The sequence below is a fragment of the Ovis aries genome, chromosome 9 (genome assembly GCF_016772045.2).
Source record: "Ovis aries strain OAR_USU_Benz2616 breed Rambouillet chromosome 9, ARS-UI_Ramb_v3.0, whole genome shotgun sequence".
NCBI lineage: Eukaryota > Metazoa > Chordata > Mammalia > Artiodactyla > Bovidae > Ovis > Ovis aries.
This window is the reverse complement of record NC_056062.1, coordinates 43058789-43085295: the sequence shown is the minus strand read 5'-3', so window position 1 is coordinate 43085295 and position 26507 is coordinate 43058789. Positions and strand designations below refer to the sequence as shown.

At 42.8% G+C, this 26507-nt stretch overlaps 2 protein-coding genes across 12 annotated transcripts in view; one reads left to right on the top strand and one right to left on the bottom strand.

The window, feature by feature from the left end:
- Window positions 1-7580, top strand: part of PDE7A (phosphodiesterase 7A) — a 107214-nt gene extending 99634 nt beyond the window's left edge. For 5 of the 6 annotated variants that reach the window (XM_060393438.1, XM_060393437.1, XM_027972998.2 and 2 more), the window contains 4 exons: window positions 69-213; window positions 1117-1213; window positions 1913-1993; window positions 5746-7580. In XM_060393438.1, coding sequence (XP_060249421.1) covers window positions 69-213; window positions 1117-1213; window positions 1913-1993; window positions 5746-5954 — 532 coding nt within the window. In that variant the 3' untranslated portion in view covers window positions 5955-7580. Of the gene's footprint in view, window positions 1-68; window positions 214-1116; window positions 1214-1912; window positions 1994-5296; window positions 5609-5745 lie in introns of those variants that run through there. The other variant, XM_060393439.1, reaches the window with a different exon arrangement.
- Window positions 7581-13640: 6060 nt separating this feature from the next.
- Window positions 13641-26507, bottom strand: part of MTFR1 (mitochondrial fission regulator 1) — a 62574-nt gene continuing 49707 nt past the window's right edge. For all 6 annotated transcript variants that reach the window (XM_042254261.1, XM_042254262.1, XM_042254259.1 and 3 more), the window contains 4 exons: window positions 19025-19260; window positions 16793-17060; window positions 15990-16158; window positions 13641-15230 (listed from right to left, as the gene is read on the bottom strand). In XM_042254261.1, coding sequence (XP_042110195.1) covers window positions 15162-15230; window positions 15990-16158; window positions 16793-17060; window positions 19025-19260 — 742 coding nt within the window. In that variant the 3' untranslated portion in view covers window positions 13641-15161. The remainder of the gene's footprint in view (window positions 15231-15989; window positions 16159-16792; window positions 17061-19024; window positions 19261-26507) is intronic.

The following is a 26507-nucleotide window of genomic DNA, read 5'->3' as shown; positions in this document are numbered from 1 at the left end:
AAAAATAATTAAAAAGTAGCTATTCAACTGAAAACCTTGTGTTTCTCTTTCTGTTTCTCTACTTTCAGACAACAGATGGAGGCTCAGATAGGCGCTCTGATACTGGCCACAGACATCAGCCGCCAGAATGAATACTTGTCCTTGTTTCGGGCCCATCTGGATAAGGGCGATCTACATCTGGAAGATGCCAGGCATAGGCACTTGGTCTTACAGGTAAAATGTGGCCTGGAAAAATTCTGTTTCTAGGGCAGATGGTTAGAATAAAAATGAAATATTCTCATGTAGTTCTGAGTGGTTAAATCTTGAGAGCAAGCTGTGGTCTGCAAAGCGTCACCCAAGGCTGTGCAGGAAAGGTCCATCAGTTTTGTCTTTTTCACACTTGAGATTTCTGACAAAATCAGTGTTTTCAAGATGCGGTACCAGTCAACAGTAGCAGCTTTTTTTTGTTGTTACATTTTTGGCTGTGCCGCATAGCACACAGGATCTTAGTTCCCTGAACAGGAATTGACCCTGTGCCCCTGCATTGGATGCACAGAGTCTTATCCACTGGATGGCCAGAGAAGCCCCAACAGCATTTTAACAAGTTCTCACATATGAAAAATGAGAAATGACTGGTTTGTAGCTTTCTGATTAATACAGTTCTGTGTTAGCTGTCTGGAATTATCAAGCATGTTCAGTTTGGTTAGCAGGCTTTCGGCACCTCTATAAAATGATTGCTATAACTAACACTATCATAAACTCAGTGTGAAAATGAAAGTCGCTCAGTTGTATCCCAACTCTTTTCATCCCCATGGACACCATCAGGCTTCTTCTGTCCATGGGATTCTCCAGGAAAGAACACTGGAGTGGGTTGTCATTTCCTTCTCCAAGGATCTTCTTGACCCAAGGATCAAGTCTGCTGCAGACTGGCGTCTGCTGCATTGCAGGCGGATTCTTTACCGTCTGAGCCACCAGGAAAGCCCCAAACTCAGTGTAAAGGATAATAGATGTCCTATTGCAACATTTTCTTTTTCTGTTTTAAGGTGTCCTTTTCCCCGCTATTAGAGTATATTTAAACTTAGTACATTTGAAATTTTACTCTTTTTCTTAAGACAGTTTCAATATTTTGCTTGCTAGATGGCTTTGAAGTGTGCCGATATTTGTAACCCGTGTCGGACCTGGGAATTAAGCAAGCAGTGGAGTGAAAAAGTAACAGAGGAATTCTTCCATCAAGGCAAGTTACAGTGTTGAATATTGAGTGATTACTTGTCCATTTCATTTTTTAGCATCGTATGAATAAGATAACTTAGGCAATTAAAATAACTTAGAATAACTGCTAGACAGCTGTAGAGTCTAGCAGTAGGTGCCTGATACTTTTAGTGACAGTTCACAATAGATGGACGTAGAACCAATAATGCACAAATTGCGGACCTGTTTGAAAACATCAGCAGTTATCTTTTGAAATGATCTGGTGTGTGTGCATTTATGAATAGACATAGAGCAAGTTTGAAAGTTTTGCTGTACAGAAGGATTGTCCTGCCCTTGCTCCATCCTTGTCCCGTGTGAAGGGTGTGGCCGTAGGACATACTTTGTGAACTAAGGCCAGAAAGATAAAGATCTTCATTCCATGCATCTTCCTTTTAGAAATCTTAAGTTTTAAACTAAAACACTGTGACAGAATTACAATCCTGGGATAACATCTAGTTAAGTTTTCCACCCTCTCCATTTGAAATAGGTTATCAGCTTGGCAACCTTTTCTATGTGTGAATAACTTAAAATTTAAAAAAGAACTAATTTAGAAGGAGTCCTCTCATGAGGATTAAGTATGTTACATTTTTCCTAAGGAATTTACAGGTAAGATGAGACTTTAATTATATTTTTAACCAATAAGGTATATTCCACATAAAGAATTCTCTCTTTTTTAAATTTCTAGGAGATATAGAAAAAAAGTATCATTTGGGTGTGAGTCCACTCTGCGATCGTCAGACTGAATCAATTGCCAACATCCAGATTGGTAACTATACATACTCAGATATAACTGGTTTTTAAAATGCCATTCACCTTAATTTTGTCAGGAAGAGTGGTACATCTGAAATATAAATATTAAAATGCTTATTTCTAATTTTTAAATAATTTAAGAAATCTTATTCCTGGATTTTTTTTTTTTTTTTGACCCTTGTAATTTACTCTCATTTGATTTTAGTTGGTAAAAAGCAGAGCCAGGGCTTCCCGGATGGTCCAGTGGTTAAGAATCTGCCTTCCACTGCGGGGGACACAGATCTGATCCCTGGTTGGGAAAGATCCCATGGCAGGCCTGTGTGCCACAGCCACTGAGCCCTGAGTGCTACAGCCACTGAGCCCGTGTGCCTAGAGCCCCTGCTCTGCAACAACAGAAGTCAGTCGCTGCAGCGAGGAGCCTGTACACAACTAGAGAAAGCCCGTGCGCAGCAAAGGAGACCCAGCACAGCCAGAAATTAAGTAGTTAAAAAAGAAGCAGAGCAGGTTTCAGTAACTTTCTGTTCTAAAATGGAAAATATAGGAACCTCCCTGGTGGTCCAGTGGTTAAGAATCTCCCTGCCAGTGTAGGGGACACAGGTTTGATCTCTGGTCCAGGAAGATCCCACATGCTGTGGGGCAACAGAGCCCATGCTCCTGCTCTCTGCAACTAGAGAAAAGCCCATGTATAGCAATGAAGATCCAGTGCAGCAACCCCCTCCCAAGCCCCCACCCCCCAAAAAAGAAAGAAACTCTGTCATTCTGGAACTACTAGACCCGATTGCCAGCGAACACGCGTGACCTCAGGCTCTTCGGCGCCACCTGCTGGTTGACGCTGACTCCGCAGCACTGCGCACAGGCCACTGGAACCTGGCCTCAAGTCGTCTCCCCAGCACCCGCCCTCTCATTTACCTTCAGCAACTTGGTAAATGAGAGTTGTGGCTCCGCACAGCCACGACCGTGTGAAGGCAGGAGTCCCAAGCACGTGGGCTGTCCTGGGACAGTTAAGTGGACTCACAAGTGGCTGGGCAGCTCCTGACTCAGAGCCACCCAAGACAAGCGCTGCTGGGCTCCTCCTCTTCCAGTTTGCCCAGTTTATGCAGGTAGCAGGTGGTGGGCTTTGCGACCTCAAATCCTAAGGGAAAGTGAGGCTTGGAAAGAATCTCCTTCTAGGGCAAGTCAGGGAACTGTTAGAATAAACTTAGTGCTAAGCAGCAGTTACCCGGAGCCAGCATGTGGTCTGTACACAGAAGTCATGTGGAGTCGATAGGTTTTCTTCTGTGATAGGAGCCCTGGGTCTGTCGTGTACTGGGTGAGAGTGAGGCACGTGACCCGGCGCCCTGTGGTGTCTGGGACAAGAAGGGAGAGGGGCACGTGGACAGGGACAGTTAAGTGGATTCAACGAGTGGCGGGACTGCTCGTGAGTCCAGGGTGCCTCCTGGCTGTGTCTGTGGCCCCGGCCTGGGTACTGTTACTGGGTGCTGAAGACCTCAAAGAACCCCAGGGAACAGAGAGCCCGGAGAGACAGCTAGTCTGTTGGATGGGAGAGACGGGAAGCAGATGCTCTCAGCCAGCTGGAATGGTGGCAGAATCAAAGAACAGGGATCCAGGCCTTCCGGTGGTTAAGACTTTGCCTGCCAGTGCAACAGGAGAAGCCACTGCAATGAGAAGCCCGCACACCACAGCTGAAGAAAAGCCTGCGCGGCAACGAAGGCCCAGCGCAGCCACAGATTTGTTTTTTTAAAAAAAATTTTTTGAGGCTGAATGCTATTGCATTTTTAAAAAAGAAAATGGATTCTATGAAACCAGTGGTAATAAGGTCCTACATTTGGGCACAAGACCCCACCTGCTCATGACCTGACTACGGCACCTAGAAAAAGATGGGGCTCCGGGCACAGGTTCAGCCAGACCCGGGGGTATGAGGGTGGCTGCTGCCAGAGGCTGAAATGCTCTCTCACCACAGTGGTGATGTTTTTCTCGTGTCCTGTCTCTCCTCACCAGAACATTGCTGGTTGCAGACACATCTCGACTATTCACTGCTGAGCCCTGGCCAGCCCAAAGCAGTGCCTGGCATAGAGTAGGTTCTCAGTTAACACATGTGGAGGAGATGGGAGACACGGAAGAAAGCCATGTTTCCAGTATCGTCACTGCTACTTCAGAGATCAGAATTGGTACACTTAAAATTCAACCATCAGACCATATATGACTTTCTGATTAAAAGTAGTGGGTGCAAACTGCTTTATTTCCATGACATTAAAAAAATATATATATTATTTGGCTGCACCAGGTCTTAATTGTAGGATCTTCAGTCTTCATTACAACATGTGGGATCTTGACTTGCACCATGCAAACTCTTGGTTGTGGCATGCGGGATCTACTGCCCTGACCAGGGCTCGAAGCCAGGCCTTCGGCATTGGGAGCACAGACCAGCAGGGAAGTCCCACCAGTGAGATTTTCTTATTGGCTAAGTGGACCATGTGTAGTTTGTGGTCCATAGAGTCTGTCCCTGAGAAGAAAGTTTTAGAGATGAAAAAAATTTTAAAACTGTTAACAGTGATAGAATTTGAATGTGTATTTTCACGTCCTCGATCAAAAGTTTAGGAGGAAGATGTTATATTTGCTTTTGTTAAGGTGTTTCCTAGGAGGCTTCTTTCACCCTGTGTAAGATACTTCCCTGGTGACTCAGATAGTAAAGCGTCTGTCTACAATGAGAGAGACCCGGGTTCGATCCCTGGGTCGGGAAGATCCCCTGGAGAAGGAAATGGCAATCCACTCCAGTACTATTGCCTGGAAAATCCCATGGACAGAGGAGCCTGGTAGGCTACAGTCCATGGGGTCGCAAAGAGTCAGACATGACTGAGCGACTTCACTTAAGATACTGGGTAGTAGTATTAAGTCAGATACAGTGTGGGCTCGAGTACTGTGTAACCCAGAGATGCACACTGTCCTGAAATCACCTTCCTTTTTCTGGCTCTGAATTAAGGGAGATTGGTTGTATGAGCTGTCCATGAAATAGGCCCTAGTACACTTCCAGTATTCACTTTAATGGTTTATATTCATCTTTGTTCTTCTTAGACTCGTACTTGGTGTCATGGTGTTGTTTAGTTGCTAAGTAGTGTCTGACTCTTGGTGACCCCGTGGGCTGTAACATGCCAGGCTCCTCTCCATGGGATTTCCCAGGCAAGGATACTGGAGCGGGTTGCCATTTCTTCCTTCAGGAGATCTTCCCAACCCAGGTCTCCTGCACTGGCAGGCAGATTGTTTATCACCAGGCCACCAGGGAAGCCATGGTGTCGTGAGTTTTGGCTTTATAAATTCCTAGGTATCAAGACATAGAAGCCGCCCTGTGCTCGTGACAGGGATGATGATCTCCCCTCACTGATGGCAGAGCTGCTGCACCTGGCTCCGGTCTCATCACCTGCAGCCCAGGAGATCCCCTTAGCTCTAGTGGTCTTGCGGGAACCAGCCCTCGGACCCGCTGAGCCCTGCTCCAGGGCCACCACAGTTTTGCTGAAGCATTAATAGAAGGATGTGGTTCTGTGCAGCTGAGAGGGATCATCAGAAGAGGTGTGCTGCGTTTGTCAGCTCACCTCCACTCCAAGTTTCATTACTTGCTTGCTTAGATTCTTCGAGAAGGTATGTAAATTTTCACACACGTCTAGAAAAATAAGAGCTAGATAGTACTGGAGTAGGACTTAAGAGAGTAAACTCTGTATTAACATTTGAAAGTTTCAGAACACGCACAGAGGCCTTTTCTCCTTGTTTTCTCAGGTTTTATGACCTATCTCGTGGAGCCTCTGTTCACGGAATGGGCCCGGTTCTCCAACACCAGGCTGTCCCAGACGATGCTCGGACACGTGGGGCTGAACAAAGCCAGCTGGAAAGGACTGCAGAGAGAGCAGCCCAGCAGCGAGGACACTGATGCTGCGTTCGAGGAGTTGAGCTCACAGTTATTACCTCAGGAAAACCGGTTACCCTAACCCCCAGAACCAGTGGGCAGACGCCTCCTAGAGGTTGTTAGAAATGTGAAATGGGGTCTTGAGGTGAGAGAACTTACTCTTGACTGCCAAGGGAAATGAATGATGCCAGCATTATTTATTTCCAAGATTTCCTCTGTTGGCTCATTTGAACCCACTTGTTAACGACAAGACCCGAACCTACAGCAATATGCATTTGGCTTTTCGTGGGAGACCTTGAAGAGGCAGCGCCTGGCAGGAGCGAAATGGAGGGAGTAAGCGAGGAAGTTTTTGCAGGAAGAATTGCAGTGGCCCGTGTGCTCTTCGAAGCATCATCGTGAAGTTGAACTGAAGCCTTCAGCAGAAAGCTTCGGAATTTAACCAGCTTGATGCAAACAGTGTGTTTCTGTACCTTCCACTGGTTCTCTTGGAGAAAATGGAAATGTGAAGTGCCCAGTGTCTGCACCTCTGGCAGGACTCAATGTTTACAAACCAACTCTTGAAATATTGGTTCTCAATTTGCCTTGGAGCATGATTGTGAAGGAACCACTAAGAATTCTGAAGATCAAACCTAGAACTGCAGCTCTTTCTCCCCCTCCCCCAGTTTGCCTTTCTTTTTCTTCGGATGCCACCAAAGCCTCCCATTTGCTCTGGTTTTATTTCGTGCACTGGAAACTGAGCATTTATCATAGAGTGCCGCCGAGCTTTCACTCCAGTGCTGTTTGGCAATGCAATTTTTTTGTTTTAACTTTGGTTTTTAATTTGGGGCGGGCGGGGCAGAACCCCAGTGTCCTAGCTGTATGATGATTCCGCGGTGAAGACATTGCATGCTGTCTTCACTACTGTACACTTGACCTGCACATGCAAGAAAACAAACAAAAGGTGGAATGTTTAAAACACCATAATCAGCTCAGGGTATTGCCAATCTGAAATAAAGTGGGATGGGCCAGTGTGTCCTTCAGAGCAAGGGTACTAAAGTCCTCTCGCTGCAGGGAGTGAGAGGTATGTCGTGTGTGTGTGGATGTGTGTTTGGGGCACGCTCGTGCATGTGTGATTGTGCATGTGTTCTATTTATCCACATGGCAAGGATCGGAGACGTTGGCTTTTATTTATTATTGTAGAATGTGACGTAGTGAGCAGCCACACGTGGGAGGGGAAGGGAGGTCAGCCGTGAGAGATGATGGCTCCAGATGCCAGATGCCTTAACTATGCACCAAGCTAAGTGACCAAACTTCTTGTTTTGATTTGAAAAAAAGTGCATTGTTTTCTCGTCCCTCCCTTTGACGAAACGTTCCCCTTCGACGGGCCTTTTGATGTGAACAGATGTTTTCTAGGACAAAAAAAAAATCTAAGGACTAATTTTAAATTTAACAAACATTCCACTTTTGTAATTTGTTTTAAATTGTTTCATGTATAGTAAGCACAACTGTAATCTAGTTTTAAGAGAAACCGGTGCTTTCTTTTAGTTCAATTGTATTTCCCTTGTTACTGTAAAAGACTGTTTATTAATTATGTTTACAGTTTGTCGCAACAGCCATTTTCTTGGGAGAAAGCTTGAGTGTAAAGCCATTTGTAAAAGGCTTTGCCAGACTCATTTTAATATGTGCCTGTTGCTGTTCACTTTTGATGAATAAAACCTATCTTTTCACATTTTTATCTTTGATATTTACCTTATAAGTCAATCTGTGGGAAAGGATAAGGCAGTTACCAGGAAGACTAAGCGTCCACTTCTCGATTCTTGCACTGGCTCACAGGACACTTGTTCAGGTGTCGGTGGGTGCAGGCATCATCCTGTGGGCCCACCTGTCACCTGCACCTCACAGGTGAGATGCTGAGGCCTGGGGCATAGATGGCTGAGTCCTAACAGCCCAGAGAAGTCGGCTCTGAGCCCAGCCTCTGGTCTCCACAGCCCTTTGTTCCCACGGTGGAAACTTCAAGCCCTCGTGCAGGTACCAGAATACCACTTGTGTTGGCCTTTTTAAAGTCAGGTAATAGGAAATGGCCACTTGATTCTGCTTGACTGGTTTCAGTGTAAGAAAGGCACCACTGGGCCTCTCCTTGGGCTCCCCAAGTCTGTTTCATTAGAAGGGATAAGTGTCAACTCTGAATGCAAACATACTGTCACCATTTGCATAGAAGAGTGAGGACTGGTAGAAATACGGCATGAGCCGAGTAGGTGATTGTCAGTTCTGGGGTAATCACATGTTTTTAAACAAAGATGAAATTTATTCCAGCACGTGCAGAATATTCTATCATTTAGATATGTAGCCACAAAACAAGAGGAAAAAAAATAGCCATTATTAAAAAGCGACTATTGACATGTTTTACATTCTTTTCTCTGTTACCAAGTCTTTGAAATCTGGCGTGTCCTTGATGCTTACAGCACATCTCAGTTTGGGCCAGCCGTGTCTCAGGTGCCCAGTCTCCACGTGTGGCTTGTGGCCACCACACCGGACCACTGGGTGCTGAAGTCTGATGGAGGCAAATCTGACACACCCCGTGTGATGAGGAAACTTGCGACTCACAGACTTCATATGTCAGTACGTGGAGAGCAGAACTGTCTCATGGCAAACTCGCTGTAACCAAACTCACAGAAACTTTTTCCCATTAGTAGTTTAATTTACAATGAGAAAGGTAAGTATCATTCTCTCATTTTAGGCAGATCTCCTTGGGAAGTTAAATTACAATCAGCCGGTTACTTGAGCATGGATTCCAAGCCAGGGAAGCAAGGTCCCTCATACATCCTGCAAGGAGGTGCCTACTGATACTCGTGCTTGGGTGGACCGTGGTTCCCCTGGGCGAGGCTAGAGACTGAGTGCCAGGAGCTGCGTCTCCACACCCACTTGACTAGCATGTCTAGTAGGTACGTCAGACCCTCAGCCGCAGGCTGCCTGGGCTCCGCCTGCCAGGCTACGCTTGCTGCTGCTTCTCTGACTTGGGTTGGATATTCAGAGGAATATCGTCCTTCCATTCTCGAGGGGCAGACACCTGAGTGTGCTCCAGTTTCCTGCCTGTGGGTAAGTAAACCCAAGGCAAAGAAACGTGGTGTTACATATATGTGGGATGGGCGTTGACAGCCCTGCTTCATAGTACCTGTGTATTCTTTGAACATTGATTTTTCTAGAAAAATCTGAGGAAACAGTACAATAATTCAGAAAACTTGAGGAAACAGGAATTTAGATCACATTTTAAAATAAGTATTATGGAAGAGAATGCAAAGTTCATATGAATTTTTAAGATAAAATGGGAGACTTCGAAGAATTGTCGAGCATTGTAGCAGCTTGCCGGGGCCCTGGGGCAACCTTTAGTGCTGGGGGCAGCACCTCTGCTATAGGCTCAAGGTCCTCAGAACATTTTGGTAAGCCTTAGCTTAACAAAACCAAACAAGCTGCTTCCTGGTCAGTTCTTGTACTCTGTCAATGCGGTGCTTTATAATGATCTTCTTAATATAAAAGTAAAAAATTTGTTTTTAAATTTAATTGGAGGCTAATTACAGTACTATAGTGGGTTTTGCCATACGTTGCCTGGGGAATATATTTGCACTTTAGGTACAGGTTAGAGGTGCTAGTAACTCCGAAGATTACTGAAACGGCCTCTCTTTCCAAAAAGCGTTCTTGACTCTTAAGGGTTTCAAATTTTTTAAAATTTTAACATCAGAGGTTCAGTGTTTTCATGTGTACTGTTTTTTAATGTGTAAATATTTTGTTTAAATCTTTTCCCAGTTAATATCTCCTTCTTGGACCAGTGACCAATGGCTAATACGCATTCAGTAATGTTTTTAAATAAATGTGATATTAATCACCATGCTATCAGCATACATTTGAAACACATAGTTGTCCAGATGCATGCAGGACTTAGCCTGAGCCGTTCCTTGGTGGCTAAGGATTTGCAGGCAACCTGTGTCTTCTGGAAGGCCCCCGGTGGTCCCTGGTCTCCAGCGGGGGGTGACCACCACTGGGAGTGGGCGCAGGTGCACACAGCTGTCTCCTCCACCTTCTTGTCTCTCGTGCTCAGCCTTAGTGCAGGGGCTCAGTTGTGTCTGACTCTGCAACCCCATGGACTGCAGCAGTCCAGGCTTCCCTGTCCTTCACCAACTCCCGGACCTTCCTCAAACTCCTGTCCATCGGTGATGCCATCCAACCATCTCATCCTCTTGTCATCCCCTTCTCCTCCTGCCCTCAGTCTTTCCCAGCATCAGCCTTTTCTGATGAGTCAGTCATGTGCTCAGCATAGGACAGACTGGCATAAACTGTGCCATCAATGAATGCTGAACAAATTATTATTAACAGCTTGGTGTCGTGTTTCCTTTCTAGCTGTCAGTCTATCACCATGCGCAGTTGTGTTGACGCTAGTCTAGGCTGCAGCCTGGGCGCCCAGCACCCGAGCTCCCGCTGTGCTGGGCGCTGCACTGGATGTGGTAGCGCATGCAGAGTGACAGAGCATGGCCCCTGTACTCAGAATGTTTGGGTGGCAGTGTGTGGAAAGCATCTGTTGTATGACATGGTGGGTTTCTGTCTTGTACAAAATGAATGGTTTCATTGGGTAATAATGAAAATGATACCATTTCTAGTAATTACTGAATGTTATTAACATCCCTGACTGGTAAAATTAGTTTTCAAATTTGATTCTGAAATATGTCTTAGATGTTCAGTATGATACTTTTAGTAGAATTCTAGCTTTTATCATAATATCTTTTTTTTTTTTTTTAAACTTTCATAGCTGCGTTAAATTGTCCTGAACCTATTTTAAAGCCTGGTAGGTTGTATGGGAAAGAGAAACACCCATTTTTAATATTAGATTCTTTTTTAGCTCTAATTTAAAACTGAAACACAGCAAACTTACTAGTCTATTGCAAGTTTTACCTGTCCCATCAATGGTCTTGTGAAGAAAGTGCATCTTGTATTAAATTTATGTTTAAGCTGTGCATTATTTGAGGTTTTTGAGCATAAATTTGAAGTGTTTCTTTATTGTTGAGCCATAAAGCAGTGGTCCCCAACCTTTTTGGCACCAGGGACCGGTTTCATGGAAGACAGTTTTTCCACGGACCGGGGTTGGTGGTGGTTGGGTTTCAGGATGAGTCAAGCGCATAACATTTACCGTGCACTTTATTATTACTACATCAGCTCCACCTCGGATCATCAGGTATTAGACCCTGGAGGTTGGGGAGACCCCTACTGTAAAGAATCAGGAGGGTGCATGATATCCCAAGGTGCTTTTTATCTTTTGAAGAAAGTATCATAAAGGAATGTGATAAAATAACTAGCTTAAAAAAAAAAAAATAACTAGCTTAACATTTGCAGAATTTTAAGATTTCCATCTAAGAATCCTCACAGGACAGGGGTCAACCTTTTCCACTGTAGGGAACGGTCTCAGGTCACTGCGGGTTAACTGGAGCTTTATATTGAGGATTCGTGTTCATGAGATAGACTGATCACTTAAGTGTAGCTTTTTGCTGCACCTGCTTCTTGCCACTCCTGCTTCTCTTCCAGCCTCTTCTCTACCTTGGAGTGTCTGCTTGGAAAGGCAGTAAACATTTTTAAAGCATTGTCTTTATGGCTAAACAGACTAGGTTTAGTCTTCTGTCACCTCATCTTCTGAGTGGCTTTCTAACTTGTAAAATGTGTGTCTCTTAAAAAAAAAATGTACTGACACATAGTTCAGGCCGAGTCATTGTCCTTGTTCATTTCCTCATCGTATTTTGTATAAACTGCTCATGGGTACAGCTGTTCCTTGTGACCTGCTCACTTGAGTTCTGAGTACCGAATGCACCCCTCTCTCCAGGTTTCTTGTTCAAATTCCCGAGGGACAGCCTGGACCAACTCAGGAAGGCTGATCCTGGGCCCCCGACCAGCCTCTGCCTTAGCAGGTGCTCCCCTTGCAGAGGGCCGTCTGCTCTAGGTCGAGGTTAGAGATGTGACGGTCTCGCGTGCTCTCCACCTTCACTGAACACCAGGTTACACAGCAGCTTGCCGCTGCACCTGCTTCTCACTGCCTCTCGTCTTCTGATAGCAGGCGTGGCTGGCCAATGAAGAGGGACGGCTCCTAAGCCATGTGAGCGGAAAGCTGTTCATACCTCTGGTAAAGTCGCTGTTGTGAAGAGTGTCTTTCTCCCCCAGATTAAGGCTTTTGCCAGCTTGGAAGAGAGCAGTTGGGAGGGACGGGACTGCCCTGTAGCAGCCACAGCTGTTTGGGATGGAATGGGAGGCACTATATGGATCATCTTAATTACCTTCTTGATCACATCTAAATTCCACCCATGTTACTCTCTCAGCTTTGCGGAAGGAGCCCTCTGACCTTTCAGAGGCTGGAGAACCTCCCAGGGAAAAGAAGTTTGAGAATCTCCAGCCAGAGGAACAGTAAGGTGTGCAGTCCTTACAAAGCAGACTAAGGACAGCAGTCTCAGAGGGAACTATCTAAGATTTCTGGATCCTTCCTTAGGTATGCTGTTTTTATTTCTTTTCCTCAAGTGATTGCTCTGGTATCGATAAAGAACTAGCCTGCTTACAAGATTGATAAGGAAAAACTAAAATGAATGTTAAGAAACAGGCTCAGTGGAGCAGCACAGAACACTGACTCCAGGATGAGGAGAGGAGACAGGACTTAGGGGAGGCTGAAGGTCATGGGGAAGGAAGACTGACGGTAACAGGCAGTAACAATGATACTGGCTAAAACCAAGTACCTCCTCCTGCCTGGCGATCCCAGAACTGTTGCTACTGGGTTCACACCTGAAAGTTTAAACTTTTATCTGCCAGATCTAGTCCACAGAGAGAACTTCTGTTTTCAGAGAAATTACTAGAGGATGGTTTTTCCAGCTGTGTGTTTCCAGTAGTTGTTACCTCGTGTTTTCTTCCTTTCCCACCAAGATGCAGCCTCACAGGAATTCATACAGCAAGAGGATAGGATGCTTCTGCAGAAGGGCCTGCGACTGGGCAGACAACCAGGACGGAAGACCTGAGACCTACCCCTCCACCCTGGCCCGCACACAGGGACCTTGTCTCCTAGGAGAAAACTGTCTGCTGGGAACCTTGTGTAAAATAATGTAAGAACTTACTTAGTACTCTGCTATTCATAGAATGTGTTCAGAATGCCTCTTTTAATCCTCATAATTTCCTGAACTGAGCATTATTCCCATTTAAAAAACAGATGTGCCTGGGCCAGGATCACATATACATATCGTGTTTTAACCCCAAGTCCAGGGCTTTTTGACTCACATTATGTATACAGCTGACCCCTGAACACGGGTTTGAACTGCGTGGGTCCACATATACGTGGAATTCTTTCAGTATGAATACAGTACCTGTATTTACATTTTACAGATTTTAAGTACGGAGAGAAGCTTGAGTTTGACCAGAGGTCACAAAATGTGGAATCAGAAACTAAAAGTTTGAGCTTTGATTCTTTCCCAGCTGTTCCAGGTTCCTACCCACGCTTGGGTGAGTTGTCAGTTCTTTTGCTACTGAGGCAGCGATAGCAGTATGGTCTAGGGGAGGTGGAAAGAGAGTCCCAGAGGTGGGTTCTAGGCTCGAGAACCCCGAAGAAACTCACATGCCTTTCTCTCTTAATGCTGAAGGTGAATGAAAAAGGTGACACATTTTAAGCAGTATATTTCCACTTGGAAAATGCAGAAAGCAAATTATTCTAAAGTTGCATGTACAACACAGAATGTTGCCTACTGTGGAAGAAAAAAAAGCATGTATACAGGCATGATGGTCCAAGGAAAAGAAAAGTTGCTTTATTTCAAAACAGTAACTTCCTCATTTTGGAGCACTGGCTAAAAATTCAATTACTGATACAAATATAAATAGTTCTTAGGAGGTCAAAATAAGTATATCAGGCGAATTTCCTGAATTTAAAGGCAGAATTTTTAAACCATAGAAAACAATTAGAAACAATGTATGTCAACAACATGTGTAAAATTAAGCCACAGTTCAAATTTAAGCTAAACAGCCAAACCATGAAAATTACCTCAACTGGTATTAGCTGCTATCGTTTAGAACATTGCACACAGTTTCAATAACTTAAAAGTGAATGTATCTTCTTCATATCTCCTAATCGCCCTGGGAAGTGGAACTTTTTTCCCCACTAGTTTTAAATAATAAGTCCAACTATTTACTCATGGTAGGAGATTCTGGATAACTAGAGCTGAGTTTAACAGAAATACAGAAAATCATGGCGATACATGAAGCATTTAGAAATGACGACTTCCTTAGAAGTCCTAGATGAGAAAGGCGGCTCTCCACTTCCTGACAGTACCTACAGTACCTGCAGGCTATGCTGCCACATGGTGGATGGAACTCGGCAGAACAGCAGTCTGACCGATGATAAGCAACGTACAGGAAACTGGCGCCTATTCAGTGTTCCATTATAAAGCTACTATTTTGACCAGTATTAAAAATTTTAACTCCATTATGCTGACATTTCCAGAAGTGTTAACTTAGCAACAGGTCATCTTTATGATATGCCATTTTATTAAACTGAAAGAAAAAGATGGTACATTCTAGTTTTCACTTTAAAAGAGATTTAATTCAGTAGTTTGATTGCTCACTATTGAAAACTACATTTTCTTCCTCAGAACTGGGCAGCACTGAGGTGGAAACAGTTTTCATGATCCTTGACTTCCCTTAAAGGAAAGTATTACGGAATTTCAGCAGCAAACATTATCTGGTTCCTACTCAAACCCCATCTCCAAGAAAACGTGAGAGAGAATCTAAAAGTTCTGTTCAAGGCAAGAAGAAATTCCAAACTCAAACATTTTACTCCAACAATTTGGATATACCAGCTGCTCCATCACTGGGTAGGAATGATTACCAGCAGCCTTGTCACTGCCATCACTAAATCTTATGTCCTGTTGTATGTCCAAATACATGCACATAAAATATGTGTACAGATAAATTAGTGTTAATTAAAAACTCACGTCTATAAAATGTCCTTCCTTTGTTCTGAAATCTATGTACTTGTTTTCCAGACTGGAAACCTAAACATCTTGGCTACACATTAAAAACGTGCTGGAATGTACATATGCTACGGAAAACTTCAGACTGACCTTCCCCTAAAAGCAAACAAATCTAGAGTGCTTTTGTTACAGCATCATACTCTAATGAGACCTAAAAGGAGACCACTAAGTACTAAATTCAGGTATTTACCAAACAAACAGTGTTGATATCTACTAGCCGAACAGCCCTAAGAAACCAACAGCTGAACTTGAGATAGTCTTTGTCAGCTCTTTGTCTATTAGGAAGTTGAAGCATTTTCAATTAAAGCCTTCATTTTTCCAGTAGACTTCAACATGTGTGGACCAAACTAGAAAAGAAACAAAAAAGATACAGGTTCATGTAACAGCAATGATAGCCCCCTCCCAACCATGGACCACAAGGTATGTTCACGAAAAATCAAGCAGCTCAATAGTATTAAAACTGTTATAGTATGTTTATAACAACCTGTCAATTCATATCAACAGTGAGAAAGATAGCAAAAACTGTAATCATTGCAAGACCCTAGCTTGGTCCAATTTTACTTCTTTTAATAAAAGAAGGAAGATAGAGTTTCCTCTTCAATGTTTAGAGTTTCAAAGATGCTAGAATTTCTAGGATATCTACCTCTCTGGCATAGATAGATAAACATATCTCCCCAGTGACAGTAACCTGAGGAAAGGGAAGGTCTAAATTAATATTTAAGAGCTTCCATGAAGTCTGCTCAGTCTCCACCGCTGCAGGGCCCACAGCCTGTAAGGCCCTGGACAGATCTCTTTCCCCTTCATAAGAATTTCACAGGTGCCCTAAGACAATGACCTTTCCTTTCTACATCACAGCATTTACACTGTCCTTATATCTAAGTTTTATTGTAATGAATTTCACTTCATTGTGCTTAAATATAAACAAACAGCATGGAAAATTTAACACGGGAGATACCCAGGGTTAGCTTTTACTTACAGAAGAGCATCAGGAGGGAAGCAGTCTCGCTGGCGCTAAGGACTAAATCCTACAGCACATCCTTGCGTCTTGCGCAGCAGTGGACTGGCCCTCAGGCTGCACTAAGGAGACAGGTCTGCCCAGTACTCACCAACACTCTCTCGGAGGTGGCCTCTGATTCAGACTTTGGGATTCCTTTCTCAGCTTCACCCTGACTATCGCTTCGATACCGATAAGCAAACTTCTTTTTCAGCGCCTCTGCTATGAGGGCAGCAGGGTCAGCAGCATCTGCCGGCTTGGGCTTTGTGTCTTGTTCTGACCTTAGAGAAGTGATGAGAAATCAAGGGGGCATTGCAGCGCTGACAGCACAGCTCTAGCAGCAGAGACACCCGATAGAGACACTGACGTGGTGAGGTGGGGAGCCCTAGATTTACAGCTTGACAAAACAGCACAAAGGTACCCAGGGAATAGTTCCTCTAAGGAGCAGAGACTGCAGGCTCCTTCAAGGCAGTCAGGGTTTCCTCCTCCACAAGCCTGGTCCCTACCCTAGCAGGCACACAACTCAGCCTGAGGGAAGAATGACTGCACAGTAACAAGGCTTCAGAGGCGATGGGGGAGAAATGAGAGTGGCCTGCCAGTGTTTGTCCTGCTCTCAGTTAACTGCATACAAGAGCTCCTGGGGGCTTATCTTTTTTAAATTAAAAACTTAAGAGCTATTCCAGTAGTCATGCTATAAAGCAGAGTTCTCAAGAAGCTTGGTGTATGTGTGCGCTCACTCATGTCCGACTCTGTGACCCTATGGTCTGTAGCCCGCCAGGTTCCTCCGTCCATGGGATTCTCCAGGCAAGAGTACTGGAGTGGGTTGCCACTTCCTCCTCCAAAGAAGCTTAGCAGTTGCTTATAAAAGGCGTAGGAAACCAAGGGAAGTGGGCAAGAAGGCAGACGTCTCCTCACCTTTTCACTGATCGCAGTTTCACGCTGTTCATGTCCTTCAGGATCTCCAGCATGTTGGGCAGGTCTGTTTTCTTTGGACTGGTCCTGACCGGGGTCTTCCCCGCAGAGGCGTTTCTCTCTCTCCGCTCTTTTATGAGATCAATAGCAGAAGAGCTCTGCTGGAGCCCCGGTGGGGGGAGGGGCGGTGGCGGCGGAGGGGGCGGCGTCGGGGGCGCTGGCTGGACCGGGGGTGCTGCTGTGGCAGCGGGCCTGGTGGATTCTAAGTCACCTGCAGGAATGAGGGGAAATCAGTTTAACCCTCGTGGTAAGAGGCAAATAAAATATTTTACAAGTACAGTTATGTTAAGGACTTTATACCTGAAAGCAGTAACCTTAAAAAGAATCTCAGTCACAAGTAAAAAGGAAGTTTCAGTTACTTGCTTGGAATCTAAATGCCTGAATTTCAGTCATGGTATCATTTAATCCCAGTCTCCAGATGGAAATGTTCCATTTAACTTAACAGGGTGCTTTTGTGATATCAAATGTTCAGGTCTGACTGCTTCACAGTGTGCAGCTACTTGTAGATGAAACAGCATCTGGATTGCCCACAGAACTGCCTCCAGTAGGTAGTCTTGACAGTTTGGTACTAGAGTAAATAACTATCAGATACCTCTGTGGTTCTTTTAAGTATATTTACATAGAAGGTAAGCATGAACTAGAGAATGTAAATTAGCCAGAATGAGTTTAAAAGTTTCAGATTTATTGAAAAAAATTGAGAGAAAAAAAATTATAGTTAATTCCCCAAAAGAATAAGTAACTAAGAGTTAAAGCGGTTCTAAAATAAGGCCTAAAAATCCATCTTTCTGCCTAACTGGAGATTAAAGAGTTGTTTGGGCTTGAACTATATTGATTAGTTTATTCAAGGGAGTTGGGTTGTAAATAGAACATCTAACAGAAATCCTCAGATGACCTCACAATTTACAGCAGTTTTCCTAATCTGCCAGAAGAGGGAGGTAAAGCCAAAGAGAAATGTATCAGTAACTTACAGGTTAAACAGAAAAGGGCAGGACTTTGGGTTTTTAAAAGTCACCTGTAGATTTCACTGAAATAACACCAGGTGCCGGGAGTACATTCTGCCCATGGTGGCCTGACCCAGGTTTGAGGAGGTTTCTGTGTAGGTTACATTAAACTATAGGACCACAAGCTAAGTGACTCAGAGGTGGAATAACTATCCTTTACCCTTCAGAGCTGGCTTGTACTGAATCTTGTCAAGACTCAGGAACACTAGGAAAACAACCACTGCTTGCCAGCAGATTAATAAGCTAGGATTTCAAGGCTATGGTTTCTTCTCCAAAGTGACAATGCCACAAAACTAAAAGCAACACTATTAGACCAGAGTCAGAGGCCCTGAATTCAGTTTCCACTCTAGGCAAGAGGGAGACAAATGAATATTAAACAGCTACTTTGCACTAAAGATACTATATATAGTTTCCACATTTACTCCCATAGTAACTCCACAACATGAGTAACCACTATCCCAGTTATAGAGCTTTGTGCTTGCGTCAGGACACGTAGGTAACTAAACACACTCAACCCTGTCAGGGCTGTCTTGCAGTTACCTCCTCCAGTCTGATGTGAATGGTGCCATTAGCACAGACAGTGAAGTTCCCACAGCAGACACATGAGCAGTGTTCACCTCTATCAGTGGATGTATATTTTGTCTCCAAAATACACTCATCATCCTCTGACAGCATTAAGATTGTTCAAAACAAATGAAAACCACTTAAACTTGCCTGGGTCCTGTACTGGACCATGCAGGGGACAGGCCCCTAGTTTTCTAGCAAGCCCAACAGCTGTTACTAATTAACTTCTTTAAAATTTTTAATTGTAATATAATTTATAATGTGTTAGTTTCCGTGTATAGCATGCTGACTCAGTTATATATATGTATGCATACTGGGGGCTTCGCAGGTGGCTCAGTAGGTAAAGAATCTGCCTGCAGGGGAGGAGACACAGGTTCGATTCCTGGGTTGAGAAGATCCCCTGGAAGAGGACATGGTAACCCACTCCAGTATTCCTGCCTGGAGAATGCCATGGACAGAGAGGAACCTAGAGGGCTATAGTCCATTGGGTTGCAAAGAGTCAGACATGACTGAAGAAGCAGAGCCCACAAATAATTTTTCCCCCAAGTGAGTGGTATTCTCCCCGCTCCCCACCCGCATTTGCTGACTGACAACTGGAGGACTCACAGACCTGCACTGAGGTTCTGCTGTTCCTGGAGGGTCACGATCTTGGCAATCTGAGCTCTGAGGGCAGCAAGCTCACTTTCAAGGGCACAGATCTTCTGCAGCGCTTCCTCATTGGCCAGCGTCGAGGTCTGCAGCGGAGGCTCTTCTGGAGACAGGGTGGGTAAGGACAGCTGCCTGCTGTGGGGCTTCTCAAAGAAAGGAAGATCATCCTGAAGGGTTGGCCTTGACCGGACCTCTATCCTGCAAGGAGGACAGAAGTTGGCTGTCACAGGCTTTGAGAGGGGCTATGAAAAATTGTCACTTCAAAGTTAATCAGAACATAGAAGAGAACATCTGAGAGCCACTTTTCAGGCTGACCTTACATAAAACCCCCACTGTAAGTTTCAAGACAACAAAGCACTTGTCAACCTGCTGTAGATCCACACCAGGCCAGCTTTCTTACTGCCATCATTCTTAATTTCTATCTCTATACTTTATATTCAAGCCCATACTATCAGGAGGCATCACAGGTTTCAGCAGTGTCTTTGCCAATTCATGTTTTGTTTTGGTGGCGTGAACTAAGATGATGCAACTTTTAATGCTCTTAAAAATGGTAAACTAATTATTGGTTATAAATGACAACCAAAGCAGTAGTCTATTAACCCTTCCTCAAGGTCTTTGTTTCCACATTTCCATGTCAGTGTTTTCCATATGAGATAAAATATACCAAACTGTAAGACATACTGTAACAACATGAGCCAAACTACAGCATTAGACACTAAAAAGGAGGGGGGGGTGATAATTATAATTGAACTCATGCAGTAATTATTAGATGGTCTCATTTTCACTTAAAGGTATTCTAATATGCACTGCACTGTAGCTCCATATGGAAGTCTTCTGGGGTTGAGAACAACATTCAGATTTCAACTGTCAATTTGTATATTTATCCATTTCCTCCTATTTTCTACAATTAGGTTTTTCTGGCCTCTAAGCCCTTTTCTCTTTTTTCTTCCTCTGGCTTTACTGAGGAATCACTGGCAAATCCTGTATGTATACAAATGCTGTACAGCATGATAATCTGACCATGTGTATACACTCTGGAACAATCACCACATCCAAGGTAAGTACATCCCAGTTCCCTCACAGTCTCATGTGGCCATGTGACTGTGAGTTTGGCTAACCGGACTGTAAGCCACCTGGGAAGGCTGCTTGGAGGGCAATGACTTGGTTCCACAAGAAAAGAAGGCCTTTCATCTCTAACCCCACCCATTTTTCCTCCTTTTCTGAGAGCCGTGAGTCACCAAGCCCAGAAGCTAATGCTGACGGGAAAGCCACAGCTGAGAATGACCAAGAGCCTGGCGGGTGGTTCCTGGGCACACTGGAGCCACTGGCAGCTTCAGACTATCCACTCAGGGGGGTTTCTGACTTGAGAAAATAAACTTCCATCACCATTATTTTGGACTTCTCTGTTTCGTGTAGTCAAACTTAATCCTCTTGTAACATTCACCAACATTATATCCTATTTTAAAATAGTTCCTTTAACTGAATATTGCAATTTTTTGCTTGAGAAATGAGACAATTCATTCTTCCTTGTGTTTGAATGAGTAAATTCTTGGACCTTTAGCATTTGGTATTTTGCACTAAATTCAGGTGGTTTTCTTCATATCTAATCTTGATTATATCCCGTTAAACTACCACATATACAGGATGGTTTCAAATTGTTTTTTATAGTATTTTTTACAATATTATTAAAACTATTTGGAGAATAAATGTCCTAGTTACTACCTGGCCCTATTTTAGCTTACCTAGTAATCAACTTTAATAATACTAACCTTGTTCACTTTCATTTGGCATATTTTGGGGATAGGGAAATATATTTGGCTTGCAAAAAGCTTTAATTACCATTTTCTTTCTAAGCCCTACACTGGGAAGAAACAGGTGATAAAATATTTTAAAAAGTAATGATTAAAAAAACCAAAATATTTAAAAGAAACAATACCAGTGCTCTGGTTAAACACATTAATAGGTTCTTTAGAATGCTTGCATTTAATCTCTATAATCTTTTAATCAACCTGCAATAAAGAAAACAATTTTGACATTAAACTTAAAAAAATCATTATGGCTTTTTGTTGATGGGAAAATTCTGATTTCTACCTACCTTTCATAAAGACGGTCTGATTATGTTAACCATCTCTATACAGTAAATTACAAGAAGATACAAATTATTCTGTCTACTGAATTAAGTTTTTTAGGGGGAGGATACTTAAGAGTAATTTCATTTAATGAGTACAATGTCAAATACTCTAATACGTTTCCTCAACTATATTCTTGACAACTCGTTAGTGTTTTTAATAAAACATTTTAAAACAGTATTTTAAAATACTATTTAAAAAATACTACTTCTTAAAATAACTAAGGAAACCATTGATAGGTAGGATGTTGGCAGAGATAATTTTAGTCTTGAGAACAGATGTGAGTAAAATATAGAAATATCCAATGTACAATTAAAGTATCATACTTGTTCAAAACAACAGTGGAGAAATAGGGAAGACTAGTAGGAATAGAGACTGTGTGTTTAAAGCAGGAAATCAGAAGCAGAGTGTTCTCAGAACAGAATAGACACCCCTGCCACAGGCATCGCAGGCAGCGCACCCGAAGGGCTACAAGTGGATGAAAGTAGAACAGAAGGGAGAGAGAGCACCTGCGGGGGAAGACTCAAGTCTACCCGGACCATCTCCCATGAAAGTCATATTCGGCTTTGTTTATTAAAACTTACCTAAATGAACGAACGTTTTATTGGGAGTGGGAGTGAGGATGATGGTTTGTTTTCACATTATGTGTGAGTGCAGAGATTTCATAAAGTCTGTATCATAATAGCAAACAGAGATGAATTTCAAATGCAAGACTCTTGAGTACTATACTAAGCAAAAAAATGTTGTAATTATTTTTTTCAGGAACTAGTAGTCACTTTAGGAGTGAATATACCCTCCTAGATCACAGGACCCAAAAGAATTACATGCTTTTCAGTTTGTTTGAAAATGTTACCATTCAAGTAAGCCAATCATCAAATCCCATGAACATTTCAATACCCAGAACTGGAACCAGGTAACATGACAATTTGGATTAAGAGAGCAACTACAAGGCAAAACAGTTTCCTTTAAGATATCTTCCGGGCAAAATAACAGTCAGAGAGAATTAAATACTGAACAGCAAATGACAGTGTATAAGAAAAACAATTAAGCATCTACCTCTCCCAGTAAAATTTCTACAGATGAATTTAATCCTGTTTCTCCATCTACTAGAACTAAGGGTAAGCACTTATTAATCTTGAAAACCAGTGTGCCAGGCTGAAAGAAAAAAAGTTTAGGACCTTTAGGAAGAATATTTAAGTAACAGTGTCAGATCACCTATATTTTGTGTCTATACTATTTTTATAACTTTGGTATACTCTCTACATTTATATTGTGAAATACTGTCGATAGCTATAGGTCCAGACAAAATAATTCTAGGAAATGTGGAAGTTTAAGTGTGGATTTTTAGAAGCTAAAAAAAGTAAATAATCCTGAAATGATCATATCCTCTTGAAGACATAGGAAGATTCGACATACAGAGAAGCCTGAAAACCAAAGACATAAAAAAGAAAAAGTTACTCTGTAATATTCTTGTTTATGAAAGACCTTAGGTTTTATGAAAATTCTGACAAGTCCAGGACTTTAAAATAAACACACACAACTTTTTCCTACAGACATGTTTTATAAGACAGTTGACAAATAACTCATTCTCAGAACCAATCTGTTTTGCCATCCTTCAGAAGAGAAGGCTATTAAGAAATACCAAGGAAAAAGTAATTCAAACTAAGAAAGTAAGGGCTTTTTAAGCTCTACTAATCAAAGAAAATTCTCGATTAAATATAATGTACCTCTAGGATCCTTTCCCCTTATCTAGCAGTGAAAGCTCAGAATCAGATTTTTTTTTCAAATTAACCCAGTGGTATTCCCCAGGTGACTTTTACTGAGCCTCCCTCACTATTTTGAGAGAACAGTATAGAAAAGTAAAAAAACATACTCTTCTGTCAACAGGATACAGGGGGTAGGGAGGGGGAGCTGACACTTAAGTTCACTGAAAACACGCAGATGGGTAGAAAGAAAATATTTTCCAAGTGAGCATATAGTTGGAAGACAACTGGACCTATCTTAAAAGAAAAAGAAAAAGGGCAACTGGACCAAGGAAATTATTTCAAAGGAAGTAATCCATGAAAGGATTTACAGTGAAGGACAGGCATGACTACTGTGGGGCTACAGACAGATGACTCACTTTAGTTCAATCGCTCAGTCATGTCTGACTTTGCAACACCGTGAACCATAGCACGCCAGGCCCCCCTGTCCATCACCAACTCCCGGAGTTCACCCAAACCCATGTCCATCCAACCATCTCATCCTCTATCGTCCCCTTCTCCTCCTGCCCTCAATCTTGCCCAGCATCAGGGTCTTTTCCAATCAGTCAGCTCTTCACATGAGGTGGCCAAAGTATTACAGTTTCAGCTTCAACATCAGTCCTTCCAATGAACACCCAGGACTGATCTCCTTTAGGATGGACTGGTTGGATCTCCTTGCAGTCCAAGGGACTCTCAAGAGTCTTCTCCAACACCACAGTTCAAAAGCATCAATTCTTCAGCACTAGCTTGCTTTATAGTCCAGCTCTCACATCCATACATGACCACTGGAAAACCCATAGCCTCAACTAGACAGACCTTTGTTGGCAAAGTAATGTCTCTGCTTTTGAATATGCTGTCTAGGTTGCTCATAACTTTCCTTCCAAGGAGTAAACATCTTTTAATTTCATGGCTGCAATCACCATCTGCAGTGATTTTGGAGCCCCGAAAAATAAAGTCAGCCACTGTTTCCACTGTTTCCCCATCTATTTGCCATGAAGTGATGGGACCATATGCCATGATCTTCCTTTTCTGAATGTTGAGCTTTAAGCCAACTTTCTCTCTCTCCTCTTTCACTTTCATCAAGAGGCTCTTTAGTTCTTCACTTTGTGCCATTAAGGGTGGTATCATCTGTGTATCTGAGGTTATTGATATTTCTCCCAGCAATCTTGATTCCAGCTTGTGCTTCTTCCAGCCCAGCGTTTCTCATGATGTACTCTGCATAGAAGTTAAATAAGCAGGGTGACAAGATCCAGCCCTGACGTACTCCTTTTCCTATTTGGAACCAGTCAGTTGTTCCATATCCAGTTCTAACTTGCTTCCTGACCTGCATATAGGTTTCTCAAGAGGCAGGTGAGGTCTGGTATTACCATCTTATTCAGAATTTTCCACAGTTTGTGGTGATCCACACAGTCAAAAGCTTTGACATAGTCAATAAAGCAGAAATAGATGTTTTTCTGGAACTCTCTTGCTTTTTCCATGATCCAGCGGATGTTGGCAATTTGATCTCTGGTTCCTCTCCCTTTTCTAAATCCAACTTGAACATCTGGAAATTCATGGTTCATGTATTGCTGAAGCCTGGCTTGGAGAATTTTGAGCATTACTAGCATGTGAGATGCGTGCAATTGTGCAGTAGTTTGAACATTCTTTGGCACTGCCTTTTTTGGGATTGGAATGAAAACTGACCTTTTCTGGTCCTGTGGCCACTGCTGAGTATTCCAAATTTGTTGACATACTGAGTGCAGCACTTTCACAGCATCATCTTTTAGAATCTAAAATAGCTCAACTGGAATTCCATCACCTCCGCTAGCTTTGTTCATAGTAATGCTTCCTAAGGCCAACTTGACTTCACATTCCAGGATATCTGGCTCTAGGTGAGTGATTATCTGGGTCGTGAAGATATTTTTTGTACAGTTCTTCTGTGTATTCTTGCCACCTCTTCTTAATATCTTCTGCTTCTGTTAGGTCCATATCATTTCTGTCCTTTATTGTGCCCATCTTCGCATGAAAAGTTCCCTTGGTATCTAATTTTCTTGAAGGGACTGCTAGTCTTTCCCATTCTGTTGTTTTCCTCTATTTCTTTGCACTGATTGCTGAGGAAGGCTTTCTTATCTCTCCTTGCTATTCTTTGGAACTCGGCATTCAGATGCTTATATCTTTCCTTTTCTCTTTTACTTTTTGCTTCTGTTCTTACTGGACAGATGACTAGTGGGATTTATCACCTATTCTTGATTCTGTTCAACAAAATCTTGTTTTGTATTTTAAAAGCTAGATCTTCCTATAATTGATATTTAGCACAAATTACCCTTGACCACAGTACTTTATTGATATATATTAATAAATAGATAATGACTAGTACCAACTAATTTCATATTGTTCATAAACAGTATGAAAAGGTAAAAAGATGAAACTAGAAGATGAACCCTCCAGGTAGGCAGATGTCCAATATTCTACTGGGAAAGAGCAGAGAAATAGCTCCAGAAAGAAGGAAGTGGCAAGCCCAAAGCAGAAACAACACTCAGGTGTGGATGTGTCTGGTGGTATAAAAGTCAAGTGCTATGCTGTAAAGAATAATACTGCATAGAAACCTGGAATGCTAGGTCCATGAATCAAGGTAAATTGGACATGGTCAAGCAGGAGATAGTAAGAGTGAACATTGACCTTTTAGGAATCAGTGAACGAAAATGGACAGGAATGAGCGAATTTAATTCAGATGACCACTGTATCTACTGTTGTGGGGCAAGAATCCCTTAGAAGAAACACAGTAGCCCTCATAACAAGAGAGTCTGAAATGCAGTACTTAGGCACAATCTTAAAAACAATAGAATGATCTCGGTTCGTTTCCAAGAGAAACCATCCAACATCACAGTAATCAAAGTCTATGCCCCAAGCACTAATGAAGAAGTTGAAGTATGTAGATCTATGAAGATCTACAAGACCGTCTAGAAAAATGGAAGTGTTGGTCACTCAGTCATGTTCAACTCTTTGTGACCCAATGACTGTAGCCCGCCAGGCTCCCGTCCATGGGATTCTTGAGGCAAGTATAGTGGAGTGGGTTGCCATTCCCTTCTTCAATGGATCTTCTCGACCCAAGGATACCTAGGTCTCCCACAGTGCACACAGATTCTTTACCATCTGAGCCACCAGGGAAGCCCTGGTACAAGATCTTCTAGAACTAACAAAAAAGATGTCCTTTTCATCATAGGGGATTGGAATGCAAAAGTAGTAAGTCAAGGAATACCTAGAGTAACAGGCAAGTTTGGTCTTAAAGTACAAAATTAAGCAGGGCAAAGGCTAACAGTTTTGCCAAGAGATATGCACTGGTCATAGCAAACACCCTTTTCCAACAACACGAGATGATTCTACATACGGACATCAGTGGATAGTCAACACCAAAATCTGATATTTTTTGCAGTAGAAGATGGAGAAGCCCTATCCAGTTAGCAAAAACAAGACGTGGAGCTGACTGTGGCTCAGATCATCAGCTCCTTATTGAAAAATTCAGGCTTATATTGAAGTAAGTAAGTAAAACTACAAGGCTATTCAGGTGTGACCTAAATCAAATCCCTTATGATTA